This window comes from Panthera tigris, chromosome A1 (genome assembly GCF_018350195.1).
Source record: "Panthera tigris isolate Pti1 chromosome A1, P.tigris_Pti1_mat1.1, whole genome shotgun sequence".
NCBI classification, from domain to species: Eukaryota; Metazoa; Chordata; class Mammalia; order Carnivora; family Felidae; genus Panthera; species Panthera tigris.
In genome coordinates this window covers 139,860,802-139,887,737 of record NC_056660.1, presented here as the reverse complement: position 1 = coordinate 139,887,737, position 26,936 = coordinate 139,860,802, and the positions used below count along the sequence as shown (strand labels likewise).

The following is a 26,936-nucleotide window of genomic DNA, read 5'->3' as shown; positions in this document are numbered from 1 at the left end:
CTGGTTCCAAGCAGAAGCATTAAGGTGACCCATCCATCCCTCAGAAAGGCCAATCCCATGCCGTACTGAGGAAGAGTCCAAAATATCATCTTAGCAGACAAGAGGAATTAAGATAAAATTTTGTAATCTTACTGGATCAAGTAATATGCTAAATATTTTCCCGCCAAAAATAATACCTCGAAGAACTCAAAAATGACTAAACTTATATCAATATAAAACATGACAGAATACCATAAACACATAAATATATGCTTGATGCTTATTGAGCATTTACTTTGTTTCAAGTCCTTAGGCAATGTTTTCTATGAACTGCCTCATTTACAGATGTAAATGACACGATGAGGCAGGTAATGTGTCCCACTTTACAGTTGAGCAAACGGGCTGTGAAGTCATTTGCCCACGTGAAAAGTAGAAACATTAGGGCTAGACATGTGTGGATGGGAGGATGGGGGTGGGGGGAAGAAATACGGAAGAACTTAGAGAAACGTGTCTGTTTATAGAGGAGGAAGAAAAGGAACCTGAAGAAGAAGGAGGGGAGATGTGGAAAGGCACCAGGACAGGCTTGGAGAGAACCACACTAGGGCAAAAGAAGCAGGAGCCTCCACACATTCCATCACCTTCTTCCTGTCCTCCCTTTCTACCACTCCCCATGTCTCAGTGTGGTTTCATTGCTTGAAACAGACCAATGGTACCAGTGAGGGTCAACAAAGATGTGTGTTCATCAAAATCATCTTCTTTTTCTTAATAAACTCAATCAGATCTAAACTTTAGAAGAGAACTTTCAAATTTAGGAAAAGTACCAAAGCTCTGGAACAACCCTCCCCTGCACCTCTACCCCAAGACTGCAGGCCTTCAACGTGTCTCCCTTAGACTCTTCTGACAGCCCTCCGACAGCCTCCCAGCCACCACCCCTCCCCCACTCATTGTCCTCACCACCACCAGAAGCACCTTTCAAACACAGTCCTGCTCATTTCGCTCTCCTTCTCCAAACCTTTGATGGATCCCCATGTGCTACAGAACAAAGGTCTAGAAGACCTTCCCACCTTCTCCAACGTGAAACCTGAATTCCATCCACTCCTTCCAGGCAGTGCTGTGTGCCAAGACCACAACACCACATTCTAGGTTGGAGTGCTTCTGCTCTCCACCTTCCCTCTGCCCTGGAAAGCCATTCTCCCACCTCCGTGTCTTACATCTTCTCAAGCAAAATTCTGTAGATCTGCAAGTCAGGATCCATCTACCTTCCTCAGCACTTTGGTTCACCTTTTTATTACATCACTCATCACAGAAGCTCAGTCACGTCTCCCCCTACGAAATGGGAATTCCTTGCAGGAAAAGACTCTTAACTCATCTGCATGTCCCCATTACATTTATCATGGTTCCTTGCATGCAGAGAACAAACATTTCTGAAAAAATGCCTTTGTTAAGTGAGCTGACCCTCACCCCATAATGAATACACTTCTCAAATTATGATTTTCGTATCCCAAGTTTTCCTAGAAGGTACCTGGCATGCCCACATATCGTCAACTAATCTTCCACCTCCAGGGCTCCTAACACGTCATCCCCCGGACACCTCGTGATTGCCAATCTCTCATTTTAACTTCAGTCTAAAGACGGTTTTCCATTCCTGACAGAACATTTTCATCTCATAGTACGTTCAGATACATTAAAGCTTGAAAACAATATAAAACTCCTAGTATGAATCCGCATGATGATGCTACCTTCCCAACTTTTAAGTATGAGTGCAGGGGTCACATTCAAAAGGAGACATTCTTACTGCCACCTTCCTTTTTGGCTATGAATTTCTTCCACCTCAACAAACCGACCCAGGAGGAAAGAGAAGCCTTAGCAGTACTTGGTCCCGAGGTCTCAACCCCCCAACTCCTTCCACAAGCCATGCAAGAATCCACCAGTCCAGGAGAGCTGCAGAGAGGCTCTTAAACTGTGACATCACCCCCATCCAAAGGGAAGACTTAACGTTTGAATTAACACACACACATATATGCCACAAAGCGTTAAAGTGCAATCCCAAAGTATTGGCCCCAGCTGATAGAATTCTGCCTATCTTGATGGCTCAACTCCATCATCACTTCCTTCCCAAAGTCCCCTGTTTGTACCCACTCAAAATGTGCTCTCTCCTGGCACCTCCTATATCGTTTCATTTCATAGTCAACTCCTACAAGACACAGTTATGTTCTCACCATGCCCAGCTCACTACCCTGCACAGGCTACGTGCTCCATAGAATATATGCTACACAATCTCTCATCAGGAATGATTAACACAAGGACTCTAAAATATCTATGTGGGTACTTTTATTTGCCTACTTACCCCGAATACAAGAAGGGTATGGTCACCGATGGAGCAAGTCCAGTAACATTTCACACACCTCACTTACCTAATGTTGAATTTATAGATTCTATGGATCAGGCATGAGCCAAACCACCAGGGATAGGGCAGTGAACAAAACAAAACATGTTTGCCCTCGTGGGGCTTCCTTTAACACATCCCTTCCTTCCCTTCTGATCTGGCCCACCGGGTCACACATCTGGCCACTGCCCTTTCAACCACATCCACTTCAGCCTCACCTTCTTTCCTTCGTGACGTATGGTCAAAGCACATGTTATGGTTATGAGCGTGAAAATGTCTTAATCACAGCAAAAGTAGATCCTTCTGGGCCGCAAAGGTTGTCTGCAACTATCTCTGCATTATTTAACATTTACTAAGTAGCAACTTCTGATAAGAACCACAGGCATGGATAATAACACTGCCATTTAAAGAGTCATCATGGAACTGATTAACTAATTCACTTAAGCATGACTTTACCACCCATAAATCACTCTTCCATGTTATTCTGTGGTTCTCCTAATCACTCTGAGAAGTAGGCACTGCCTCCTTCTAGGAAACAGCGGTCATGTAAGGGAAAGGGATGGCATGTAGTTACTTGCTGGGTCAATGGCTGAGCCACGGCTGGAAACCAGTTCCCTGAACACAGCAGCCCCTACCCTTGCCCAGTGCCGTGCTGCTGCTAGATCTGAGTGAGCCAGGACAGGACAGGTTCTGGTCACTGCCAAACCCAAGAGCAGACCATTTATGTGCCTTCAGAATTGCTTTCACCTTAAAACAGCTTGACTAACTGCAATTTCCTCTGAAGTTCATCTTCACTTGCTGCCTTGAACCCTAAGAGACACAAAGATATTGCAAAGAACTTCCAGAAATATTAGCAGCTCACAAAATTCCTCTTGTAACATTAGCAGATGCTGGCTCCAAGATGGCATTTTAAAGCACTAACATTCTACAGCAATCACATTATAGGGCTTATTCAGGGATCTAAGGAGCACAGTAAGTGTTGGTAGAGAAGGTGTTGAAGTAGAACTCTAAGTCATGGAAGGAAACTTGAGTTCATTTTCCAAAGAATACCCACAAAATCTAATGTAAAAATAGCCCAGAGACCTGCTTCATTAAGGAGTTTGCCTGGTCGCTTGTTAATTTCAGCTGCCCTATTTGCTCCCTTCACACATAGACACAACAAAGCCACCATCTCCTTGGTATTAAAATCCATTCACTTGTTCAACAGATATTTGAGTGGCTGCTTTGTGTCAGTCTGTTGTACAGACTGGATATAAAGTGACAACTATGATACACAAAGTCCCTCAAAAAGCTTTTACTAGAGTTAAACAATTTTAAGTTTGACATAACTGCGGGATGCTTAGATAGGTGTGTGTCGGGGGGTGGGGGGGGTGCCTTGGTGGCTCAGTGGGTTAAGTATCTGACTCTTGGTTTGGGCCCAGGTCATGATCTCACAGTTCAGGAGATCAAGCCCCACATCAGGCTCCCTGCTGACAGTGTGAAGCCTGCTTGGGATTGTCTCTCCCTCTCTCTCTGTCCCTCCCCTAGCCTCTCAAAAATAAATAAATAAACTTAAAAGAAAAGATAGGTAGGGATATACTCCCTCCAGTGGAGAGCGGGTCTGCAAGAATCACAAAAATCAGAGTGCCTGTGTGGCTTGGTTGGTTAAACGTCCGACTTCGGCTCAGGTTATGGTCTAGCAGTCCGTGAGTTTGAAGCCCGCATCAGGCTTTGTGCTGACAGCTTGGAGCCTGGAGCCTGCTTCGGATTCTGTGTCTCCCTCTGTCTCTGCTGTCCCCCATTTATGCTGTCTCTTTCCAAAAATAATTTTGGAATTTTATGAAATGGTATTATTTAAAACATGTCCCTTTAAGGGGAAACAGGTTAAAAATATGGCATGAAGCACTAATTCATAGAAACATGCTAGACTTTAGCATTTTATATACAATTATTCTGGGTGACTCAAAATTTCTGAAAGGAACCCTGAGAATCTTAAGTCCTAAATGTGTAATTCAACTCAAATGTCTACTGAACCACCTTTTAAGATTTGGGTCCAGTTTTTAGCTGGGAGAGTAGAGCCAAATGGTTATCTCCCCATTCTCAGAACTTAAAGAATGCTTCCAAGAGATATATACACCAAGTAAGGAACTAGAGATAAGAGAATTGATTCCAAGACCCTAAAATGGGCAGGGGACAGGGGTTGGGATACCAAGATGAGAGAACCCCAAGTCCAAAGTTCCCAATAAAGTGAAACACTCAATAAACTTGACCCATGATATATTCTGGCTTCATACCGGGATGCTTCCTGAAGTATTTCACAGCTAGCTGATCTTAAGCTTCTAAGGATCACATGATCCAACTTCCCTAATCTTAATCTGGCAAACCTAAGGTTGAAGCTATTAGTAACTTGAAGCATACTCTGAGGTCAAGAATCTTCAATAATGGTACAGAGCACCATGCCACGAGTTAAAAACAGTGGAAGTTTTATCAAGTCACTAAAATTATGAGACACTGAGTGCAGGGGTTCATAACTCATCCATCCCTACCAAGTGCCAGGTAAATAGTACATGCTCAATAAAAGCTGCTGAAGTGATGTGTTCAGCTTTGTGCTCGCGAGCAGAAAGGCTGTGTCCTTTCCAGGTTTAGTCCTACTAAGTCCAGTGCCCTGGTGGTAACACAGCCCTACTGTCCAGATCCTAAGGGAAGGTGAGCTCCAATGCCCGTCCTCCACACTTTTCCTAGAACTTCTCCCCTATCACACATTTCTAAGAACTCCCAAGTTATATATCAATGTACAACTTCAGAGGATATTCATGTTAGACAAGGTTGTAAGGGACTGAGGTCTCTTCCGTTAATAAGGGACTGTGGTCATGTCCTTTAATAAGCCAAAGCCCTAAATCTTCCAGCTAATCATTGGAAGAAGAATTTCCTATGTGAGGAAAGAGTAACCACTCGAAATAACACAGGTTACTTACACGAGTTAGTCTCTAACCAGACACTAATCTCATTTTTCCAGTGAGGTTATTAATGCTCAGGAGACTTAGGGAACTTCTTTGCCACACTCAGGAAAAAGAAAAAAACAGTTCAGGCTTTGTGAAAATGGTTAATCCTTTTCTGCAAATATGCTTTAAATGTACACAGCTTTAAGCCCTGCATATGAAAGAGGGTTCTTTGATCTCACTTTGATACAAAAAGTTCCAAACGTGTTTCCCACAAAAATGTTATCATACTTGAGCATTTAAAATGCCATTTGTTTCTATCAAACCTGAATCTCTAAACCCCGGACACCTTTTCAGAACAGAACCTCATTTCTAACTCTCACACAGAGAGTAAAATTAATTTCGGTCCACTGTACAAATCCAAAGAATGTCTCACTTTTTAAAAAAATATATATATAATCTACAAATTCAAAGCAGGACATAAAGATTGTTAAGGTCCACCGTGCAGATTGGGATGGGTGGGATCTATCTAGGACTTTGCTCCATTCAGGGGAAGAATTAAAGGCAAGGATTCCTAGATTGGGGATTTATTAATCAATTACTGTTACAAAAAAATATTTGGGGGACAAAAACCACTTCTTTTGCTACCAAGTAGGCACGAGGAAAATTCCATTTGCTCATTGTCTGCTCCTACACACTTCAGCAACAGATCTCAGTAAGGAAGAAAGGGTTGTCAAGTTTCCAAGGCCAATTTAAAATTTTTAGCTCCAACAGTTAAAATCACAGAAGGAATTGTAAAACCTTTAGTTTGGATGAGATTCTACTATTTGAAAAGAGGAGAAAGGAATTCAACTCCTACTTGTCTATGAACTTTTCATGCTTAAGATGGTCAGTGCAAATGTTTCCTATTATGTAGAACTAGTCCTAAAATTATTCTCCCTGTTCTCTATAGATAATGAACATTTAGGGAGGCAGGTATTTACCTTAACTTTAATGACCCCAATGCGAACAATGATGTTTTATTATTGTTAAACAGATGTAGCAGGTTATATAATGACAGCTCCCTGGGCTTGCTCTCAGGGAGTACCAAGTCACTGCTAACACCTTGTCCTTATTCTCTCAAAAACTACCTCAAACAAACCAGAGTATCAGAGATTTCTACAAAGCTGTTTGAGCTTTAGAAGACAATAGGATACTGAGTCTTGGTCTATTTTTTCTTTTACTATTAGGAGAAAATAAATCACAAATACTTCAAGGCTAAGTGCAGGAAAACAAAACAACCTCTTGGTTTTGAATAGGTGTTTTTCCTGCACATTCCATACGCATGCATTATTTCTTGCATTTCTCTAATCGGCATAAACTGTGATACATACATGAAAAGTAGTGGAGGGAAGGGACTAAGACTTAATAAGCACTTTCTACGTGCCAGATATGTTACATATACTATCTCAGTCCCTGCTTCCCCCTTTGTGATAGGAATTTGGATGTGTACTTTTCTAGTGGGAAATAAACTCAGGGAGGTTAGGTAATTCAAAGATCATGAAGACAGGTAAACGGCAGAACTGGGATTCCAAACAATGCTGATTCCAAAGTTTTCAACTACACTCTTCTTTCTTGAGTGGTCTTTCAACTCACTTGAGTTGAACCACTCTTGAGTGGTCTTTCAACTACCCTCAAGCGTCACTGCCTCCCTGCAACCATTTGATGACTGGCCCAGCAGCCATTAGGCTTTTCTGAGGGTGTTTTTAATGGTATTACTGATATCTTACTAGTCAGCAAATAGATTTATGTGACTTTCTTTTCTTTCTACTGTAAGCCATATAAATTAGTGCTATTTTGAATGGGCAAAGAAAGTAAAATCAGAGGCTTATTTCTTAGAGATGCAGTAATGTCAAAGATAGTCCAATGAAGGGAAGAATATTAAGATACTATTCAGCATTGCCAAATTAGACTTATCAGAACGTAAGGGCAATAACAAGAGCAAAACAAAAACAAACACGTCAGTGACGTTGCTTATGTAACACACAAGCAAAGTCATATGATCAATAAATGCTGGGAACACACTGGAGAAAATCAAACATTTTTATCTCAGGCACCCTCCTTTATTCTACTCCTCTGTCCCCGCAAAAGGCGAGTTTCTGACTACACTGACAAAGACACCTGATGAAAAGGTGTGAGTGAGTGGAAAGGGAAGTGGCTGTGGGGTAAAATATGCCTGTAATACTGTCACATTCAGTCATGGATCAGTTAACTAGATACTCAGTTTCACCATCTGTAGAATGGGAATAATGCTACCTGCCCCATGAAGCTCCTTTATGAATACTTTTAAAAAATCACATATACTTTAAATTATTTTATAGTTAGGGGTGCCTGGATGGCTCAGTTGGTTAAGCACAGGACTTCAGGTCAGGTCATGATCTCACAGTTCACGAGTACGAACCCCGTGTGGGGCTCTGTGCTGACAGCTTGGAGCCTGAAGCTTGCTTCACATTCTGTGTCTCCCTCTGTCTCCGCCCCCCCCCCACCCTGCTCACACTCCATCTCTCTCTCTCTCAAAAATAAACATTAAGAAAATATTTTACAGTTAAACTATAATATAACCAATTATTAAAGAAGTTATAAAATATAAAGTTTATGGATATGCATAATAAAGACAACAGATAATCATTTAGTTTTTCAAGGATAATTGATTATACTCAATTTTCTCCTCACTCTGGCTTTAGTGCATATCTCTGATATAACTTGCAAACTGAATGTATCTGAAGTTACATAAATTGAAAAAAAGCAAAATTTGAATTCTTCTTATGTATACACACACTGGATGTATATATTCAGTATATATGTATATACATATATATCCAGTATATGTATGTACATAAATACATATGTATATATGTATACATATATATATAGTGGGTATATATTTGTAATTTAAATAATATAAGGTTATGTTATTATATGAACTATAATTAAGGGGGGGAGGAGGGAAAATGCCTACAAGGAAATACCAAATGTTAAAGCACTTGTTCTTAAAAGGAGTGAGCTGGGGTTTTTTCATTAACTTTTTTGATTCACAGACATTTTCCAGATACTCCATACCACTGATGTGTACTGTTTTAGTAATGGAAGATTAAATTTGTTTTAAATTTTTTTTTTTAACGTTTATTTATTTTTGAGACAGAGAGAGACAGAGCATGAACGGGGGAGGGCTAGAGAGAGGGAGACACAGAATCTGAAACAGGCTCCAGGCTCTGAGCTGTCAGCACAGAGCCCGACGCAGGATTCGAACTCACGGACCACGAGATCATGACCTGAGCCGAAGTCGGCCGCTCAACCGACTGAGCCACCCAGGCACCCCAGATTAAATGTGTTTTAATGTTCAGTTGCAGAAAAATAAGAAAATGAGGAACGAGCCTTAATGCCAATTCTGCTGGGAAGCATGCCTTCCATGCACTAATTGCTCCATTGCTCCATAACTTTTAGAGAAGGATCCGCCGACACTGAAAATGGGCAACAAATATTAATAGGCTTAACGAGGAAAAAAGATCACACAAGTTCCAAGATGGCAGACAGGAAGACGACTAATGCCAGGATCTTCTGTCTGAAGGCTCCACCTGCCTAAACGATTGGGTGTGACAAGCTATCTGAGGCAACAGACAGGGTAAGCCCAGAGTGAAATAGAATGAATGGAAGGGGACCTAATCTGAAGAATGAAAAGGCGGCTCCAACATGCCTGTGTGACATGAAACCTCCTGAGTCTGAATTACAGACAAGACAGAAAAAGGCAGTGATGTTTTCCAAGGGCAGAATTTGGCAACAGAATGAACAGGATGAAGAAAAGCATGGTACGGGGGAAGAAAAAGGAAGCCAAGGAGTAGCCAACTCCTTTTGCGACTTCAGATGGTGGAGGTGGAAATGGCTCAGCACCAGTAAGTCACGCTAATATGCCAATTCACATAAAGGCAAGTTTGTACAATTAAAGAGAAAAAAAAAAGTGGAAGCATCCCACTGTTCTAGCAATATACTAAGGAGCCAACTTTCAATCTGAACGTATATTTAGAAGTTTAATATAACAGACTCAATTAGAAGGCTATGATGTAGAACAGAAGGGCACTATTAATGCAAGCATATGCTGTTTGTTAGTGAGTGTGAATTAACACATGATTCAGGACAGTCAATTTTCTAGCTATGCCAAAAACTCAGCTCTCAAATGGATCATACCGTGCAAACGGAGATATTCTGACAATACAGTCACGGATCGAGAATACATTTCAACCTGATTTTTGGGCTAACACAATTTAGGCTAGTTATCGTAACCAAGAAGTTTCTCTGTTTATAAGAAGGACATGAAAATCACCACCAGTCCACACATTTCAGGTCTGCATGAAATCAGACCCATGAGAAATCATGTGACACCACCCACGGGGCCAATATCAGGCAGCAGGACTTGAACCAATTAAATCAGGCTCTTCTGTCTCATAGCAGTCCTGTACATTTATAAAGTGTTACCATGAAAATTATCTCATACCATTCAAAGAGCCCCATCAGAGAGATGGACAAGTAAAAATTACTTCCACTTGACTAAGACTAAAATGGTTTAAGTGCTTTGCTCCAGGTCTCAGAGCTAGATTACAGAGCTGGTTTGTTCTTATAAACCAACACTTGGCTTATGTTTAGTTTTCAGCAAACTTTTGGAGGTACCCTATTATAGGAAAGAAAAAGTATTTTTATTCTTTTATGTCAACAGTACAGGGAGCAGTAGGAGGAAACAGAATGGCTGAGGTGGGAAGGGAGTGGAGTTGGCAAGAGTGGGTGAGGCCAACGTCAACTCTGCAGGCTGAAGAGAATGTATACAAACCATGATTTTGTAAACTTCTCGAGAAGTGTATAAAATACCCTGGGAACGGTTCTCTTGTGGGAAAGAATTTACCCCACTTGGGCAACAAAGCTGAAAATATTTTGGTTTTGGCTTGTTGCGTGCTTTTTGTTCGAACACGCAGTACGAGGTCCCAAGTTTAGAAAAGTGGATGTTCTTGTAAGCGCAACGAACGACACTGAGATTTTCACATATTATGCTCCCTTAGTCCAAAACTCAAAAGCTTTATACAACAGTCAGGACAGCAAGCGCATGAAACAGAATTCATGCTCTTCTGCTTCAGACTTAAATTAATAACTGGTCTCCCTCTGGCATTTCTTTCTTGGCTGGGGAACGGACCATGGTACCGTACGTAAATTGCACCACATGTCCACCGCACATGAGAGGAGACAGCCAAAGTGTGTGTCAGCCACCAAGCTCCTGAGAGGATCTGAATACAATTTCAGAATTAAGTCATCGTTTCTACTTCAGACACGAGAGCCCTATTAGCGTTTGTGCAGCACAAGTGTCCGTGATTATGAAGCCAAGTGAAGCTGGAAACTTACTATTGGTCCACTAGGTGCAAAATGCTGACAGAAAATTATGAAGACGCAGAGTGCTAAAATGCCTTCCAAATGCCTTGTAATTAAAACCAATAAATACAACAACAGAATGTGTTTCTTTTGGTATGTGGCAGTCTCTTACCGATGGCTAAATACTTACAGTGCACGTCAAGGGTAGAGAGAAGGGATGGAATAGGGTGGAAGAAAGGATTCAGTGCCCCTAATAGCTTAAAATCTAACAGAACACGTATTTAATGTGGGAGAAAAGTTAGAAAGCTCCTTTGGAAAAAGGACAAATTAATTATAAGACAAAGAACAGAAAAGCCAAGGGGAAGAGAAAAGATTATTCAATAATGGGATTATTCAGGGCCACTGTTCTCCATGACATGTGTTTGAAGTCAGGTTGTAAGAGGGGGAGAGAGGGTTGGGTGGGGAAACACAGCTAGAGAGGTAAATCACGAACAGGTAAACTGCATGGGCACTTCAAGATGCAGTCTTATGCATTATCTTTGGCCCCACTCCTTAGCCCTCAGAGTTTCCAATCAGCCCCTCACCATCCTTCCAAGGGTCTCTGAATTTCTTAAGAGGAACAGGGAGGCTCCCCAGGACTCTTGACAGCTGCTTCTAACCAGTGTAGGTGAAACGAGTACAAGTGTCTGATGACAGCGAGAAGATCACATGATAGCTCACAATCAAAGCGCAGGGCAGACTTCCATTCCATTGATAAAAGCTCTCTCAACAAAGCTAACCCGGCACATCTAATAACACACATAATTGCAACAGAATCATACATAGTTCACTGGGCATCAGTTGTTAAAGCAGTGACATAAATCAGTGTAATTACTATTAAATACTCAAGCCAAGCTCCATAGTTTGCCAGTTCACCAGTATTCGGTCAAGAACGATTTGCTTTCCTTTGGAACGTGTTCAGCGTTGCATCCCAGGAGGCGGGGATGGAGATTAAGGAGCAAGTCCTAGATCGGCTCTTCAAAATCCATGCTTCCCACGCCCTCTCCTAGTCCACCGTCCACTGCCAACTTGATGCCTCCACTAGTCAGAGAGCCTCGAGCAGCACATTCAATGGTTTTCTGCCCTCTGAGGTGGATTCCTCTGCCATGGTCCCAGGCAGCTCCAGACCCTCTCCCATGCCAGCCTTCCTTTCCTGTTGAGATCACGCTGGAAAGAATGAGAGCTGTCTAGAAGCAGGACAAAGAGAAGAGGTCCAGAAAGAAAATGAAGACGTCTGTGAATTGCAGCATGTAGAAGCTCTCCTACGGGATTAAGTTGGCAGAGGAACCAAGAGGGAGCCAGTAGAAGCAGCTGGGGAGGCTTTGGCTCCTTCACATCCACCCTTCCGTGCCCCCCGCCCCCCAGGACTCCCAGGGCAGTTTCTCGTGGCTCTAATATTATTGCATTTAACCTACAGTGATTCTATGACACTGGTATTATTTACAGTTTACAGATGTGCCAACAGAGACTTGGGACAACTGAATCATTCGCTCAAGATCACGGCTGACATGCGGGGAACGCGGTCTAGCGGCAGTCGGTGTTAACCAGCACAGTGCCTTCAGGAGATGCAAACCTGCCTTTCTAAGCCCTCTCTTGACCTCCACATACTCCTGTGTATTAATGCCTTTTATCATAAAAAAAAAAAATCCCTAAATGCAGAAGAGACTAAACACATGGAAAGAACTGGGGTGAAGAGAAGAATGCAGGGGCAGGGCTCCAAGGCCAATAAGGACAAGTTATCTAATTTCAGTGTCACTCTTTTAGAAATCATCCACTGTGCATTCCACTCCCCTATTTGTGGTTGAGTATTTGAATAGGAGTCCCCACCTCCAAATTTAGTATAGCTGGCATTGAAAGCAGACGTGTCTTGTGTACCCTGCTGGCTGCCTGGGTCTGCACCCCGCCGGCACCGGGTTTCACAGCGCAGAGGTCTCAGGCGCTGACCCAGCTCAGCTCACACTCGGCTGCACATGCGCAGGCAAATCTAGGCAGAGAAGCAGCTGGGAGGCGTGGTTCCCGGGGAACATCTCATTGGAGGCAGCGGATCTACTCATCCCATCAGCCCTCCAGCGTCTGCCCCTGCCCTGCATCAGTACCCCTCCTGGTGATCCACAGGGCTCACCAGAACTGCACATGGAATGGGAGGACGGTCTTAGTGCACGGCTACCTGCAGCATCCACTCACATTGTGGGTCCAAGAGGAACCAGAACTTCTCATCCCATCTGTTTTTCCACATCTTTTTTCAGAGCTGAACTGGTTTCATGTTGGATCCTTCTGTTCTTCATTCAAGTTATTAAAAACTCTTGGAAGGTAGATGTACTCCAATTTGGTAGATACAACTGAGCAAGCTCATTCTCTACACACTCCAGCACACGAACCAAAAAGCTCTTTGGTTCTAAGTTCTTGGCGTGAGCATACCTGTTATGAATCGCCTTTATCCTTAAAAGTAGAGTACAGGGGCGCCTGGGTGGCTCGGTCGGTTAAGCGTCCGACTTCGGCTCAGGTCATGATCTCACGGTCCGTGAGTTCGAGCCCCGCGTCGGGCTCTGTGCTGACAGCTCAGAGCCTGGAGCCTGTTTCCGATTCTGTGTCTCCCTCTCTCTCTGCCCCTCCCCTGTTCATGCTCTGTCTCTCTCTGTCTCGAAAATAAACGTTAAAACAAAAAAAATTAAAAAAAAAAAAAGTAGAGTACAGTGGGAGTTCTGGTGGTGGGGGCAGGAAATACAGAATTAAGGTTTGGGTACAAGTTTTGATGGTAAACATTTTAATTAGTATCTCATTAACCAAAACATTTCCCCAAACTTCTCTAGTTAAAATATCTTTTCTAAATTTTTTACTGTTTGTTTATTTTCAAGAGAGAAGGAGAGAGGAGGTGGGGAGGGACAGAGAGAGACAGGGAGACACAGAATCTGAAGCAGGCTCCAGGCTCTGAGCTGTCAGTACAGAGCCTGATGCAGTGCTTGAACCCACGCACCATGAGATCATGACCTGAGTTGAAGTCAGACGCTTAACTGAATGAGGCACCCAGGTGCCCCTCAAGTCAAAATATCTTGCTCACCCCTCCCTCTCCTTGAAAAGGCTAAAGCTACAACTTAACCAACACTGATTATTAGACTGGTGTTTGTTAAATAAATACCCCCGGGGCGCCTGGGTGGCTCAGTCGGTTGAGCGTCCAACTTCGGCTCAGGTCGTGATTTCACGGTCCGTGAGTTCGAGCCCCGCGTCGGGCTCTGTGCTGACAGCTCGAAGCCTGGAGCCTGCTTCCGATTCTGTGTCTCCCTCTCTCTCTGACCCTCCCCTGTTCATGCTCTGTCTCTGTCTCAAAAAATAAATAAACATTAAAAAATAAATAAATAAATACCCCCAATGTTTTTATATGTAAAAAAGCTTACTTTTTAAAAATGTTTATTTATTTTTGAGAGACAGAGAGAGACAGAATGTGAGCGGGGGGAGGGGCAAGAGAGAGGGAGACACAGACTCTGAAGCAGGCTCCAGGCTCCAAGCTGTCAGCACAGAGCCACATGCAGGGCTCGAACTCACCAGCTGGGAGACCATGACCTGAGCTGAAGCTGGCCGCCCAACCGACTGAGCCACCCAGGCGCCCCTACATAAAAAAAAGCTTATTTAAAAAAAGAAATAGGATGTGGAGAATTTAGAACCCGTGCACACTGCTGGTAGAAATGCAAAATGGTACAATCCCTGTAGAAAATGGTGTTTCCTCAAAAAATTAAACACAGAATTACCAGGTGATCCAATAATGCCACTTCTGGGTATACAACCAAAACAAGTGAAAGCATGGAGTTGAACAGGTACTGACATACCCACGTTCAAGGACGCATTACTCAAAATAGCTGAAAGGTGGAAGTGACCCAAGTGTCCACCAACAGAGAAATGGATAAACAAAATATGATCTATACATACAATGGAATACAAGTTGGCCTTCCAAAGGAAGGAAATTCTGACACCTGTTACAACATGGATGATCACTGAGGACATTATGCTAAGTGAAATGAGCTGTTCCAGAGAAAGATAAATACCACACAATCTCTTATGAAGCACTTAGGATATTCAAAAGCATAAACATCAAGTAGAAGGGTGGTTGCCAGAGGCTGCTGGGAGGGGGGAATGAGGAGTTGGTATTTAATGGGTACAGAGTGCCAGCTTGGGAAGACGCAATATTCTAGAGATGGATGGTGAATATACTTAATACCACAGAACTGTATGCTTAAAATGGTTAATATGACTCACACCTTCCACCTTTTCTAAATTTTTTTACTGTTTGTTTATTTTCAAGAGAGAAGGAGAGAGGAGGTGGGGAGGGACAGAGAGAGACAGGGAGACACAGAATCTGAAGCAGGCTTTATTTATACAAATAAAATGTGTATTTTACCACGATTTAAAAAATGTTTACATAGCACTTTGTATAATGCCAGGCGTGGTTCTAACATCTTCGCAGATACTAACTCATTTAATCTTCACCATAAAACTTTGAGTTACGTTCTATTATTATTGTCATCTGAAGCATGATCCTTGCCCACAGTCCAGAGGGGGCAAGTGGCAGAGCCGAAAAACACAGGCTAGCATCCCAGCCCCAGTGCCCCACCCTTGACCACTCTGCTACTTGTCAGAAAGGCAGACAGCTGGGCCTGGGGGGGGGGGGGGGCTTGCCAACCAATTCCCATAGGAACAGTAACAGATCCGATGGCTTATGCACCACTGGGGGAGTCCTATAGACACCTGCCGGCTCCAGCCTCACGGGGATGAATTTAGGAATATCCAGAGGGCTCACGACATAGAGATGGATCTTGAATCAAATTTGACCTTTTTCACCAATTCTGTAGAACCAAAGAGTTTCAAATGAGAAACGGCATCTCTCTGGTCTAATTTCCTTTCAAAACAAGAACTACTGCTTAACTATACCAGAGAAGATAGGTTTGCTCCTATATTTACACGTGTCCTTGTATTGCCAACAAGCACATAGGAATCCATGGTTAAAAAGAACCCAATCCCTGCAGGACACAGGATGAAGGTGGAAGGTGTGAGAGGAACCACAGTGAGCACCTCTCTGGGTTTTCCTCACCTGCTAAATGGGAATACTTTTACATCTACCTTCTCTTTAACAGTATTAATGATTTGAGATTAGCTTAAGGGATGAAAAATATTTTTCAAAAAGTTAAATGATGCTCTCATAATGCCATCCACCTGGAGGCTGTTAAAAAAATAAAGATCTAAATAAAATACTCTAATAAGTGAAGAACGATCACAGCCAGGCCTTTGTTTCTGGCGTTCTCATCGGTTTCTCACACCTTGTTACTCATCCATCAAAAACGTAACAAGGCATTCAATATAGGGTATTTCACCTCTGCTCAGAGAAAATGCCTTTCTCTTTTTGTCAGCATTCCTGCTTACCTCTCCCAAGGTCTCAATGGGACAGGAGTAAAGCGGACCAGACAGCCCTTCGCAAACCTAACAGCAAAAGTGAACCCTTCTGGCCTACGGCTGCATTTTCCGTGCCTCTTTTCTTGTAGGCTATTTTATGTTGTGTGTATTTCTTAAGAACAAAGACATCCTACAGCATGAGCTCAGCACAATTATCCAAATCAGGAAATTTAATATTGATACAATGCTATTAGCTAACCCACAGTCAAGTCTCACCACTTATCCCAGTAATGAACGTTCTTTACGGCTTTCTGTCCCACGCCATTTCATTGCCATGTCTAACCTCTTTTAATCTTGAATTGTCAGCCTTTATTTGTTGCTCTTATGTTTTTGAGGATTACAGACCATTTTATAGTATGTCTACCAGCTTAGACTTGTCTGATGTTTCCTTAGGATTTGATTCAGAATATGTAGTTTTTGCACTTACCACACAAAACTCAAGTTGTGTGATTTCACAGACTCAAATCAGGAGGCAGGGGATGTTGGTTTATTTCCACATGGATGATGTTAACTTTAATCACTTTGTTAAGGAGAGGTATACCAGATTTCTCCACTATGCTTATACTTCCCCCCACCCCAACAAGTAAGTCATTTGTGGGGAGATACCTTGAGACTATATAAATAACCTTTTCTTTATAAAAGTTTCATCCACCACTATCAGCATCGATTAAAGATTTCCTAACTCCACTATTCCTTCTACCATTGGAAGCCCGTCTACTGAAAGGAAGAGCCTACCTTTTCCCATTTTTATCAGTTTGTGGATTTTGTACTCAATGCCCTACCTGTTTGTGAAAAAGTGACAGAAAGAAAAATGCACCAAAGTAAGTTTGGTATGAAAAAAAGAAGTGTTAAGGATTAAAGTTTTATACAAGTATCTCATAAAACTACTCTATACTTTGCCCAATAGATGTGCTAAAACTGCAGCAATTAAGTCTACAGCTGAACGCCTGCTCTATGACAAACCCTGGGTGTATCTGAGACATGAAATGCCATGTCCCGTAACATCTGCCATTTGTTAATTTACCAGGCTTTGTGCCAGTGGCCTGACATGTAATTACTGATCTTCTCCACAACCCTACTAGACAGAGAACCCTAATTTACAGAGAAGAACATGGCTCAGACAGCTAAGGACTTGCCCAAAGCCCCAGTGCCAGGCAGACCAGTTTAAGGTTCTAGAACCCATGCTCTTCCATACACAGCTCTGACCGTTTGTATATATACAAGGGGATAATGTTGAACTTTACAGTTTGTGCACCTACCATAACCTTTGTTTCCACCTGTTTTATGTGTTATAGCTATTATATTGAAATGAGGTTCTATAAAGAGGATTTAAAACTCTCAAAATGATTAACTTGAATGTGTTTTCTCATTATTAACTGTGGCATTCCCACGGTACAGCCTGTTCCAGAGAAAATCTTCAACCAGGACATGGTTTATTTAAGCTCTCAATGAATCTCCTCAGATTGAGGCAGAAACAATTTTGCCTTTATTCCTGTATCATACTGTTAGATGAATGTGAACTTAGGAGAAAAAAAAAAAGGAGGTGGGAGTGGGGGCCTCTGGCTGAGTAGTGACTCAGGTAAGTGAGACAGGTTTACACACACTCAATGTTTAATCTCTTCATCCCAAGTGAAGGAGGCATGAGTGGCCAGATGTGCTCTCAGACCTGGCCTGTGGCTCTAAAAATGAAGTCAGTGTACTCTGAGTGAAAAAGGACTCACCTTCCTTCCCCTCCCCATTCCATACACCCAGCATGCACAGTCTTCTTATGCATTACTAGAGCTATCCCGTGGGATAAGTCAACCCATAGGCCTGTATTAGGATCAAGACTTTAACTGTTATAACCTAATTTTACTGCAATACCGTTTTCATTAAAGGAAATGAGATCAGGCAATTGGAAGTTAAGAAAGAGTTCTTATAATAAATCATACCATAAGTTTTTATTTTCATTGGAAGGGTGGGAAGAAGAGAATTACAACATCCCCTAAAGAAAATTTGAGAGGTAGAGTAGATATATTATCAACAAGGGTCTTATAGCCCAATCCCTTTTTATAGCTCCCTTAACCTTCCCCACTGGTTTTAAACAACTTTGTGTTAATGTCTGAGATGGAGGGGCTCTGAGCCCATGGATAAGAATTTCACTACCTCATCTGTGAGTGACCCAGCTTTGGGTCCCAGTTTTTTTGGCCAGTTCCTCTCTTTTTTTTTTCCCATGGCCATTCTCTAGCCAGGGGCAGAGTTTTTCAACTCCCCATACTGTGGGTAGAACAGCTCTTTCTGATTTCTAGAGTCAACGCAGGGAGCGCTGGGTGCCATTTCCCTATTCCTCCCGAGGCCTGAATTTCACTCTCCATGTGCCATCCTTCTCCCATTCCTAGTCCACATTCAGGCTTTGAATGCCCTCTTTATTTATGGCAGACGGGGATTTCTCATGCATAGCTTCTAAAAGCAAAATTCCTTTGATTTTGATATCTATTATATGTCTGATGCAAGAGGGATGCTGGTCATGCAAGAGGTCCACCAAGTTAACTGGAAGGTAGGGAAGTAAGAAATATTAACAACACTTTGCAAACTCCAAACGGAGGCACAGGAGGTAGTGACTGAATGACAAAGGTACCTGGCTCATTAACATCAGACTCAATAAAAACCACCCCAAACGTGGGGCTGAATCCTAAGTACTAGCTTTGTAAAAACAAACAGAAACAAACAAACCAACACCCCCCCACACCCACCCACCCCCCACCCCCACAGCATGCTCCCTTTCCCACCAGGCTCCTAATCTCTTCTTTCTCCTTTGGTTCCTTTTCTCCATGCCAGGATTTGGATACAACCTCTTCAAAAGTAGGAACTACAGGGAGTTAATTTCCCTATCTTTCCAAGAAGAAACTCACTAAAGTTTGATGGACAAGGTCTATGAAGGAATGTGATTACGCAAAGGACAGAAGGATCAATGGAATCCAGACTGAAGATGATGATGATGATCAGAGATAAACAAAAAACTCAACATGCTAGCCACTACTTAGCATTTATATAGTGGTACTAGACATTCTCCTAAACCCTTTCATAATTACTTTAATCGTCCCCAAAACTGTAAGGTAGGTACTATTATTTTCACTTATCAAATAAGGAAACCAAGGCACAGAGCCCCGTGACACTGAGTAGGTATGTGTGGAGCCTGGATGGCACCAGTGCAGCATGGCTCAATGACCCAGCTTTTTTTTTTTTTTTTTTTGTAATTATTTTTGAGAGAGAGAGGAAGAGAGTGAGTGGGGGAGGGGCAGAGGGAGAGGGAGACACAGAATCTGAAGCAGGCTCCAGGTTCTGAAATGTCAGAGCCTGATGCAGGGCTCGAACCCACAGATCAGGAGATCATGACCTCAGCCAAAGTGAGATGCTTAACTGATGAGCCACCCAGGGGCCCCTCAATGGCCCAGCTCTTAACCATTAAGTTATGTTGCCTCAAAGAGCAGTCTGGTTATAAGGCAATAATTGGCAGTGAGAGGAGGAGACTCAGGTAACATGATAAAATTCTGGTATTTCTAAGTCAAGAGATCACACATAGAAATAAAATATGTCATCTTCCAAAATAACTGGCCAAGAAGCTCTATGTTCATTCCAACTTGGGTGCATTACTGAGCACATTTTTAGATGCTTCTTTTGGAATGCCCTTCAACTTAATTATGCATTTCTTTTAAATGTCCTGAAACTTGGTCCTTAAAGATAGGATCAGATGTTTGCCAACAACCACTAGTCAACTTGAGCCAAGCCTAGAAAATTAAGTGGCAAATTGAACATTTTATTACTTTAGATTTTTTTCCCCTTCCCGATAAAATAATCCTGATGGCAATTCCCAAAGAAAGTAACAAAAAACTCTGAACTACAGAGGTTGAATTGAAGTACATCACTAACTTAAAAATGCAGGAGATAGTTTGTTGTTTAGCAACCTAACAATGTTCACATGCAACAGGTGGCCAACTTCCCTCAGTTTTCTCTTCAATTTCAAGATGATAGTAAGAATCTCTAAGTCACTACAGGCAAATAGTAAAACACTGAGTTTAAGAATCAGGCTTTGACACAAAATAGACTAGATTCTAACCCCAGTTCTGTTATTCACTGATATCTAAGCCTCAACTTTTTCATTTGGGATATTGTCTAGCTATTCAGGGTACAGGCAGGGAAGAAATGGTACTCAAACAGGGTAAAGAAAAGAGTTTAATGAAAGCACGATTTACAAAAGTATGAAAAAGGTAAGGGAAACTAGCAAGGATTTGAGGTCCCCAGGAGCCAGCCACAGTGGAGCGCTATCACCCTCCCTAGGTCTGAAGGGACAAGAGGACAAAATGGTTGCATCAAGAACTTAATTGCAGCAACAGCAGAAGAGGGCCATCTAACAGGAGTTGTGTCTTTCGGCAGAGGAACTCAGCACTACCTCTAACCAACAGCCTGGGGAAGGTGGAAGCAAGGAAAACATACATGGTGACTTATCTCCCAAACGCCAGAGGGCAAGGGAGCCTATAGACTATCCATAATGGCCTGCCTGCTAGGGAACAGAGTATGATGGATTGGAAGCAGCAAATTACCCAGCTCCATGTTCTAAGCCAATCCTCTCACAACCCCTTAGTTTATGTCTCTGTCTGTCCTGCTCAACGGTAAATGCCATAAGGACAGGAGACATCTGCCAAGCGAGGACACAGCTGACTCACTGGCACAGGTTAAGTCCCTCTTACCAGCTCTCGATATGATATTACTTTAAATAATATCATTGTTTGAAAAATAAAATGTGATTGGATTGTGTGCAAGACAAGAAATAAGTAGAGGGCTTACACCTTTAAAATACAGATCGAAATCTACATTTGTGCTTATGCCCTGTTGTATTAGTTTGAGAACTATTCGATGCTAAAAAAAAAAAAAAAAAAAAAAAAAAACAAGCAAAAACAACAAAAAACAAACAAAAAATATCAACAACAAACCCAACCCCGGAATACTGTCTTAGAAATAAACCCGTTTAAATCTTATTAAAGCTGTACATCTTTTCTAATGCTACTGAATTTCCCCAATTTGATTATATGAATATAGTTAATTTCATTTAAGAGAGAATGCAAGATTACATGATTCCACTCAACATGAGTATGTCTGTCTACTCTTAACTTCTACTAAAGGCATTATGGAAAGGTCACTTGGAATCACCATGCATTTCAGGAACTGTGCTGCCAGTGAGCAGACTTTCTGGTGAAGAGGAGAGAATGCAAACCTAATCAACAAAGAGATTTTCTTAAATCTGGCTGGCAATGACAATGTACTGCAGACCAGTTCTTTCTCGTGCAATACCACACCTACTGCATCTGTACCTATCATAAAACACAAGGAAGGCAAGATAGAACAGCAGGCCCAGGAAGCAACCAATTCCCTCTCCTGACTTACATGTTTACCAAGTCAACTTTACTACATTTGGAAGGTTAAAAATCTCACATAGCAAATCATAACAGCAATACAGGAGTACTAAAATCACTATCAAATTTTTTAATTTCACACAGTATTATTCACACAGTTTTCATTTTCTAATGTATACATAATATGCAAAGAGAAGACAACATTATTTCCTATGAACCAAGAGCCAGGACTTAGACAAACTGGTCCAGACACAATCCACATCAAAAGGAGACACTCAAGAGTCAAGTCTAAGTGGTTGTGCCCAATTAAAGTTTCTTTATTCTGAAATGTCCTTTTCAGATTTTAACAAAACTCCACCCCAGCTTATTAAATGCTGGAATCAGAGAGGCAGGCACCACAAAGGCAGACCATAACATTTCTACAATAATAGTTTTCTAGAACAGGCCCCAAAGGATTGAAAAGTTTGGGTTGTGAACACTGACATACCTGGGAATATCAAAACCCCAAGAAATAGGTTCCGTTTCCCAGCTATCCCCTAGGACTTTCTAAATTTGCAGAGTTAACTAACTGCCAACAAAGGGTAGGAAAAAGAAAAACCAGGAATTCAACTGTGCAAATTCAGGCAAGTCACTATCAATCTCCAATAAGAACAACTTGGATCATGAACAGCTCACAACCATGAGGTGATACTGGGGAAAAAAGTTTGACATGGGGCCAAGACACTCTGAGACTAGCAAAACAAAGTAGGACAGGGTGGGAGAGCGCAGCTTTGTGTGGGGGGAAGAAAGCACCGCCACTGTGACTGAGACCTGCTCATGAACCAGTATGACTATGACAGGGGACAGTGGTAATTGGCTGGATTTAATGGACTCAGCATGTAACACTAGGTTAGAAACTAGAATAACTCAACATCAAACATGAAAAGTATGCCTGTCACCCCAAACTTTATGCCACTATTTTTAGGTTCATGATATGAACAGGTAAGTAATAAAACACTTAAATTCAACATTGTGCTCAGAAGAATGCTCTTCTTCTGCAGACTTCTAATAAAAAAATCCCTCGCATGTTTGGGGCGCCTGGGTGGCTCAGTCAGTTAAACGTGTGACTTCGGCTCAGGGTCACATGGTCTTCTGATCTTCATGGGTTCAAGCTCCATGTTGGGCTCTGTGCTGACAGCTCAGAGCCTGGAGCCTGCTTCGGATTCTGTGTCTCCCTCTCTCTCTCTCTCTGCACCCCTCCCCCTCTCACAATTTGTCTCTCTCTCAAAAGTAAATATAAAAATTTTTTTTAAAAAATCCATTGCATGTTGAATCAAAACACACAGTATGGTTCGTTAGTTTTCACCACTAAACAGAAGTCGATCCACATAATTGGTTTTATATACATACTACTGACTATAAAAGTTCAATAGCATAGAACTATAGAGAGTAACAAGTGAGTTCTCTCTCCTTCATACCTAAGACCCACCCACATCATATTCTTATCTTCATTAGAAACCCCCATAACAGTTTGGTGTGATTCCTTTAAGACTGTTTCCTAAAATTTTCACATATGTGTATAGACTACAGTAAAATATTAACGAATCATTGGATACATGTTTTTCTGTAAATACTATTTCCGCTTAATAAATGGGTATATTTCCATGTCACTCCATATAGAGCTACATCATTCTTTTCAAAGACTGCAGGATATTGCCAATACACAGATTTCATAAATTATTTAAACCACTCCTTAAACACCAAACTCTTAGGTTGGCTTCAATTTTTCTATTCGATTATTTTCATTGCTTTTGAAAACTGAAGTTTAGCTGATATACAAGGGTACGTTTGAAATTAATGTCAAATGTCAAATGTACCACACAGTGATTTGACAACTCTATACATCACACTGTGCTCACTACAAGTGTTAGCTGCCATATGTCACCATATTATGCTATTACAATACCACTGACTATGTACCCTGTGCTGTACCTTTCATCCCTGTGATTTACTCATTCCAGAATTAGAAGTCTGTACCTCCCACTTCCCTTCACCCATTTTGCCCATCCCCTTCCTGGCTAGCGATCACCAGTTTGTTCTCTGTATTTATGAATCGGTTTCTGCCTTTTTTTCTTCAGATTCTACATATAAGTGAAATCACTTGATATTTGTCTCTCAAAGACTTCTTTGACTTAGTGTAATAGTGTCTAGTTCTTTCCATCCATGTTGTTACATATGATCTTATTCTTTTTCATGGCTAACAATATATGTATATATATACACATATATGTATAATGTGTGTATATACTATTTCTTTGTCCATTCATCTATCAGTAGACATGGAATGCTTCCATATCTTGGCTATTGTAAATAGCAACAAACATAGGGGTGCATATGTATTTTCCAACTAGTGTTTTCATTTTCTTTGGGTATAGTCAAATTACTGAGTCGTATGGTATTTCTACTTTTAATTTTTTGAGGAACCTCCATACTGTTTTCCACAGTGACTGCACCAATTTACATTCCCAAGTGCATGAGGGTTCCTTATTCACGACATCCTGGCCAACACGTGCTACGTTTTGCTACTGGCCATCCTGACTGGTGTCCAGTGTTAGCTCATTGTGGTTTAGATTTGCATTTCCTTGATGGTTAGTGATGCTGAGCATCTATTTATTTGTCTTTCAGCCATCTGTAGATCTTCTTTGGAGAAATGTCTATTCAAGTCCTCTATTTTTAAATTGGATTTTTTGGTGTTGAGTTGTATAAATTCTTTACATATTTTGGATATTAACCCCTTACCAGATAGATCATTTGCAATTATCTTCTTTCATTCAGGAAGTTGTCCTTTCAGTTTGTTGATGGTTTTGTTTGCTGGTGCAAAAGTTTTTTATTTTGGTGTAGTCCAAAATACACTATTTGGTGTAGTTTATTTTTGCTTTTATTTCTCTTGCCTGAGGACACAAATCTAGAAAAGTATTGTCAAGGTTCATGTCAAAATTACTGCCTGTTTGCTCTTCTAGGATTTTTATGGTTTCAAATCTCACATTAAGTTTATGTTTATGTGTAAGACAGTGGTCCAGTTTCAGTCTTTGCCATGTAGCTGTCCAATCTTCCTAGCACCATTTATTGAAAAGACTAGCATTTCTCTATTTTATTTTCTCCCCTCCTTTGCCCTAGATTAATTGACCACATAAACGTGGATTTCTGGGATATCTATTCTGTTCCATTGATTTATGTATTTTTGTGCCAGTACGATACCATTTTGATTACTATAGTTTTGTAATGTATCTTGAAATCTTTTGTAGTCCATACAAGTTTTAGTATTCTATCTTCTGGTTCTGTGGAAAATGCTATTGGTATTTTGATACGGATTACATTGAATCTGTAAACTGCCTTGGGTAGAATGGACATTTTAATAATATTAATTCTTCCAATCCATGAGGATGGTATATCTTCCATGTGTATGCCTTCAATTTCTTTCATCAATATTTTATAGTTTTCCAAGTATAGATCTTTCCAACTTTCTTCCTAGATATTTTAATCTTCTTTCCCCCGGCTGCTCCAATATTTTGTTCTTTTTTGTGCAATTGTAAATGTGGTTTTGTTTTCGTTTCTTTCTGCTACTTTGTTATTAATATAAAATTAGTACAGAAACTCAAGAGATTTCTGCATATTAATTTTGCATCCTGCAACTTAACTGAATTTATTTATTCTAATAGTGTTTTGGTGGTCTTTAGGGTTTTCTGTGTACAGGACCACGTCATCAGCGAATAGTGACAGTTTTGCCTCTTCCTTACCTATTTGGGTGCCCTTTTCCTTGTCTGATTGCTGCACCTAGGACTTCCCATACTATAATAAATGTGCTTATAGTTAATTTCATTGCTTCTTTACAACATACACATCTTTTATTTCTCTATTTACAATGAACCTATTCTTTTAAATTTTTTAATGTTTTATTTTTTATATGAGAGCGAGCATGTGTACATGCATGAGCAGGGAAGGGGAAGAGAGACAGAGACAGAATCTGAAGCAGGTTCCAGGCTCCAAGCTATCAGCACAGAGCCTGATGTGGGGCTCAAACCCATGAACCATGAGATCATGACCTGAGCTGAGGTCGAATGCTGAACTGACTGAGCCACCCAGGCATCCCTACAATGAACCCATTCTTGATTTAGCTTTGCTAACTTCAAGCCAAGCTAATTTTTTATTTAATCAGTGCCGCAGCAGAGTGTGAACTAAATAGTGTTTTTTCTTTTTAAGTGGTTAAAAATGATTTGATTCCTTCCATTAAGAGATAGAGTCTAGGTCCCATCTCCATGAATCCGGGCAGACTCACAATGGTTTTAACGAATAAAGGATTGCACAAGTGGTATTATCTGTCTTTTGAAGCCAGGTTATAAAATCCCACGTGGTTTCCCCTTGCTCTCATAAAACCTTCCCTCTTGGAAGCCAGCCACCATGCCACATGGAAAGTCGACCTGGTGCTGCTCTGGACAATAGGCCCAGCTGAGTTCAGTCTTCAAGTCATTTCAGCCACACCTCTAAGGCTTTTCCAGCTCATTAATTGGTCCAGCAAATGGAGAGAGACTGTGACTTGCCTGAAAACCCAAACCAGAGAATCTACAAGCTTAACATAGGGGTGGCTTTATTCCACTAAGTTTTGGGGGTAATGTGTCACACAGCACTATACAAATTAATCTTTGTACATAGGTGTATGTGCCTAACTCAATCAAGTGACATTTCTCTCATCCCCAATCTTCTTACTTCGACTGCTTCTTGCTGTAAAGACATATGGAAAGACGTTGAGGTCTAGACTAGTACCCCCTATTAGTCTTTAAACCACTTTAACTATCCTGTCCTTACTTACAAACTAAAGAGATCTACTTTCCCTCCTAGAGGGATACTGTGAGAGAACTCAGAAATGTGCTAAAACCCTACACAAGCAATATAGTTGTGTGTGTGTGTGTGTGTGTGTGTGCGCGTGCGTGTGCATGTGTGCGTTCCTTTTCATTCAGCGGGAGCAAAGTTATTCAAATGCAAATCTCCATGAACTTGGGGTTTAAGATTTAGTCAGGGTCTCTGGACTTCTGGAGAATGTAAGGACTGATTTGTTTCTGTTCTCCCACAAAGATTTTTATAGATTGACACTCTTTGAATAATTATGAATAAAACAAATTTACTTTAATACCTGCATCAGAGTGATAGGAATGTTAACTAATTTTAACATAGATTAAACAAAACAGATATGAAGGGGAAAAAAACTACAAAGAACTATGTCTAAATAAATGCTCACAATGATTGTACTTGGGTAATAAAATTAAAGATTATTTAAAATTTTTCTTTACATTCCAGGTTTTTTTGCTTGGATGACAATTTATTACTTCTATAATGTACAGTCTTTAAGTTAGTTGGTTTAAT

At 41.2% G+C, this 26,936-nt stretch overlaps 1 protein-coding gene across 3 annotated transcripts in view; it reads right to left on the bottom strand.

Annotated features, from left to right (window-relative positions):
- The window catches only part of IQGAP2 (IQ motif containing GTPase activating protein 2), a 294,230-nt gene that overhangs the window by 244,367 nt on the left and 22,927 nt on the right, over positions 1–26,936 (bottom strand). Inside the window, exon 1 of one of the 3 annotated variants that reach the window (XM_042988703.1) lies at positions 12,895–13,055. The exons of the other annotated variants lie outside the window; for them this stretch is intronic. Within the exon in view, the coding sequence (XP_042844637.1) occupies positions 12,895–12,946 (52 nt within the window). The 5' untranslated portion in view covers positions 12,947–13,055. Of the gene's footprint in view, positions 1–12,894; positions 13,056–26,936 lie in introns of those variants that run through there. 3 annotated transcript variants of the gene reach the window in all.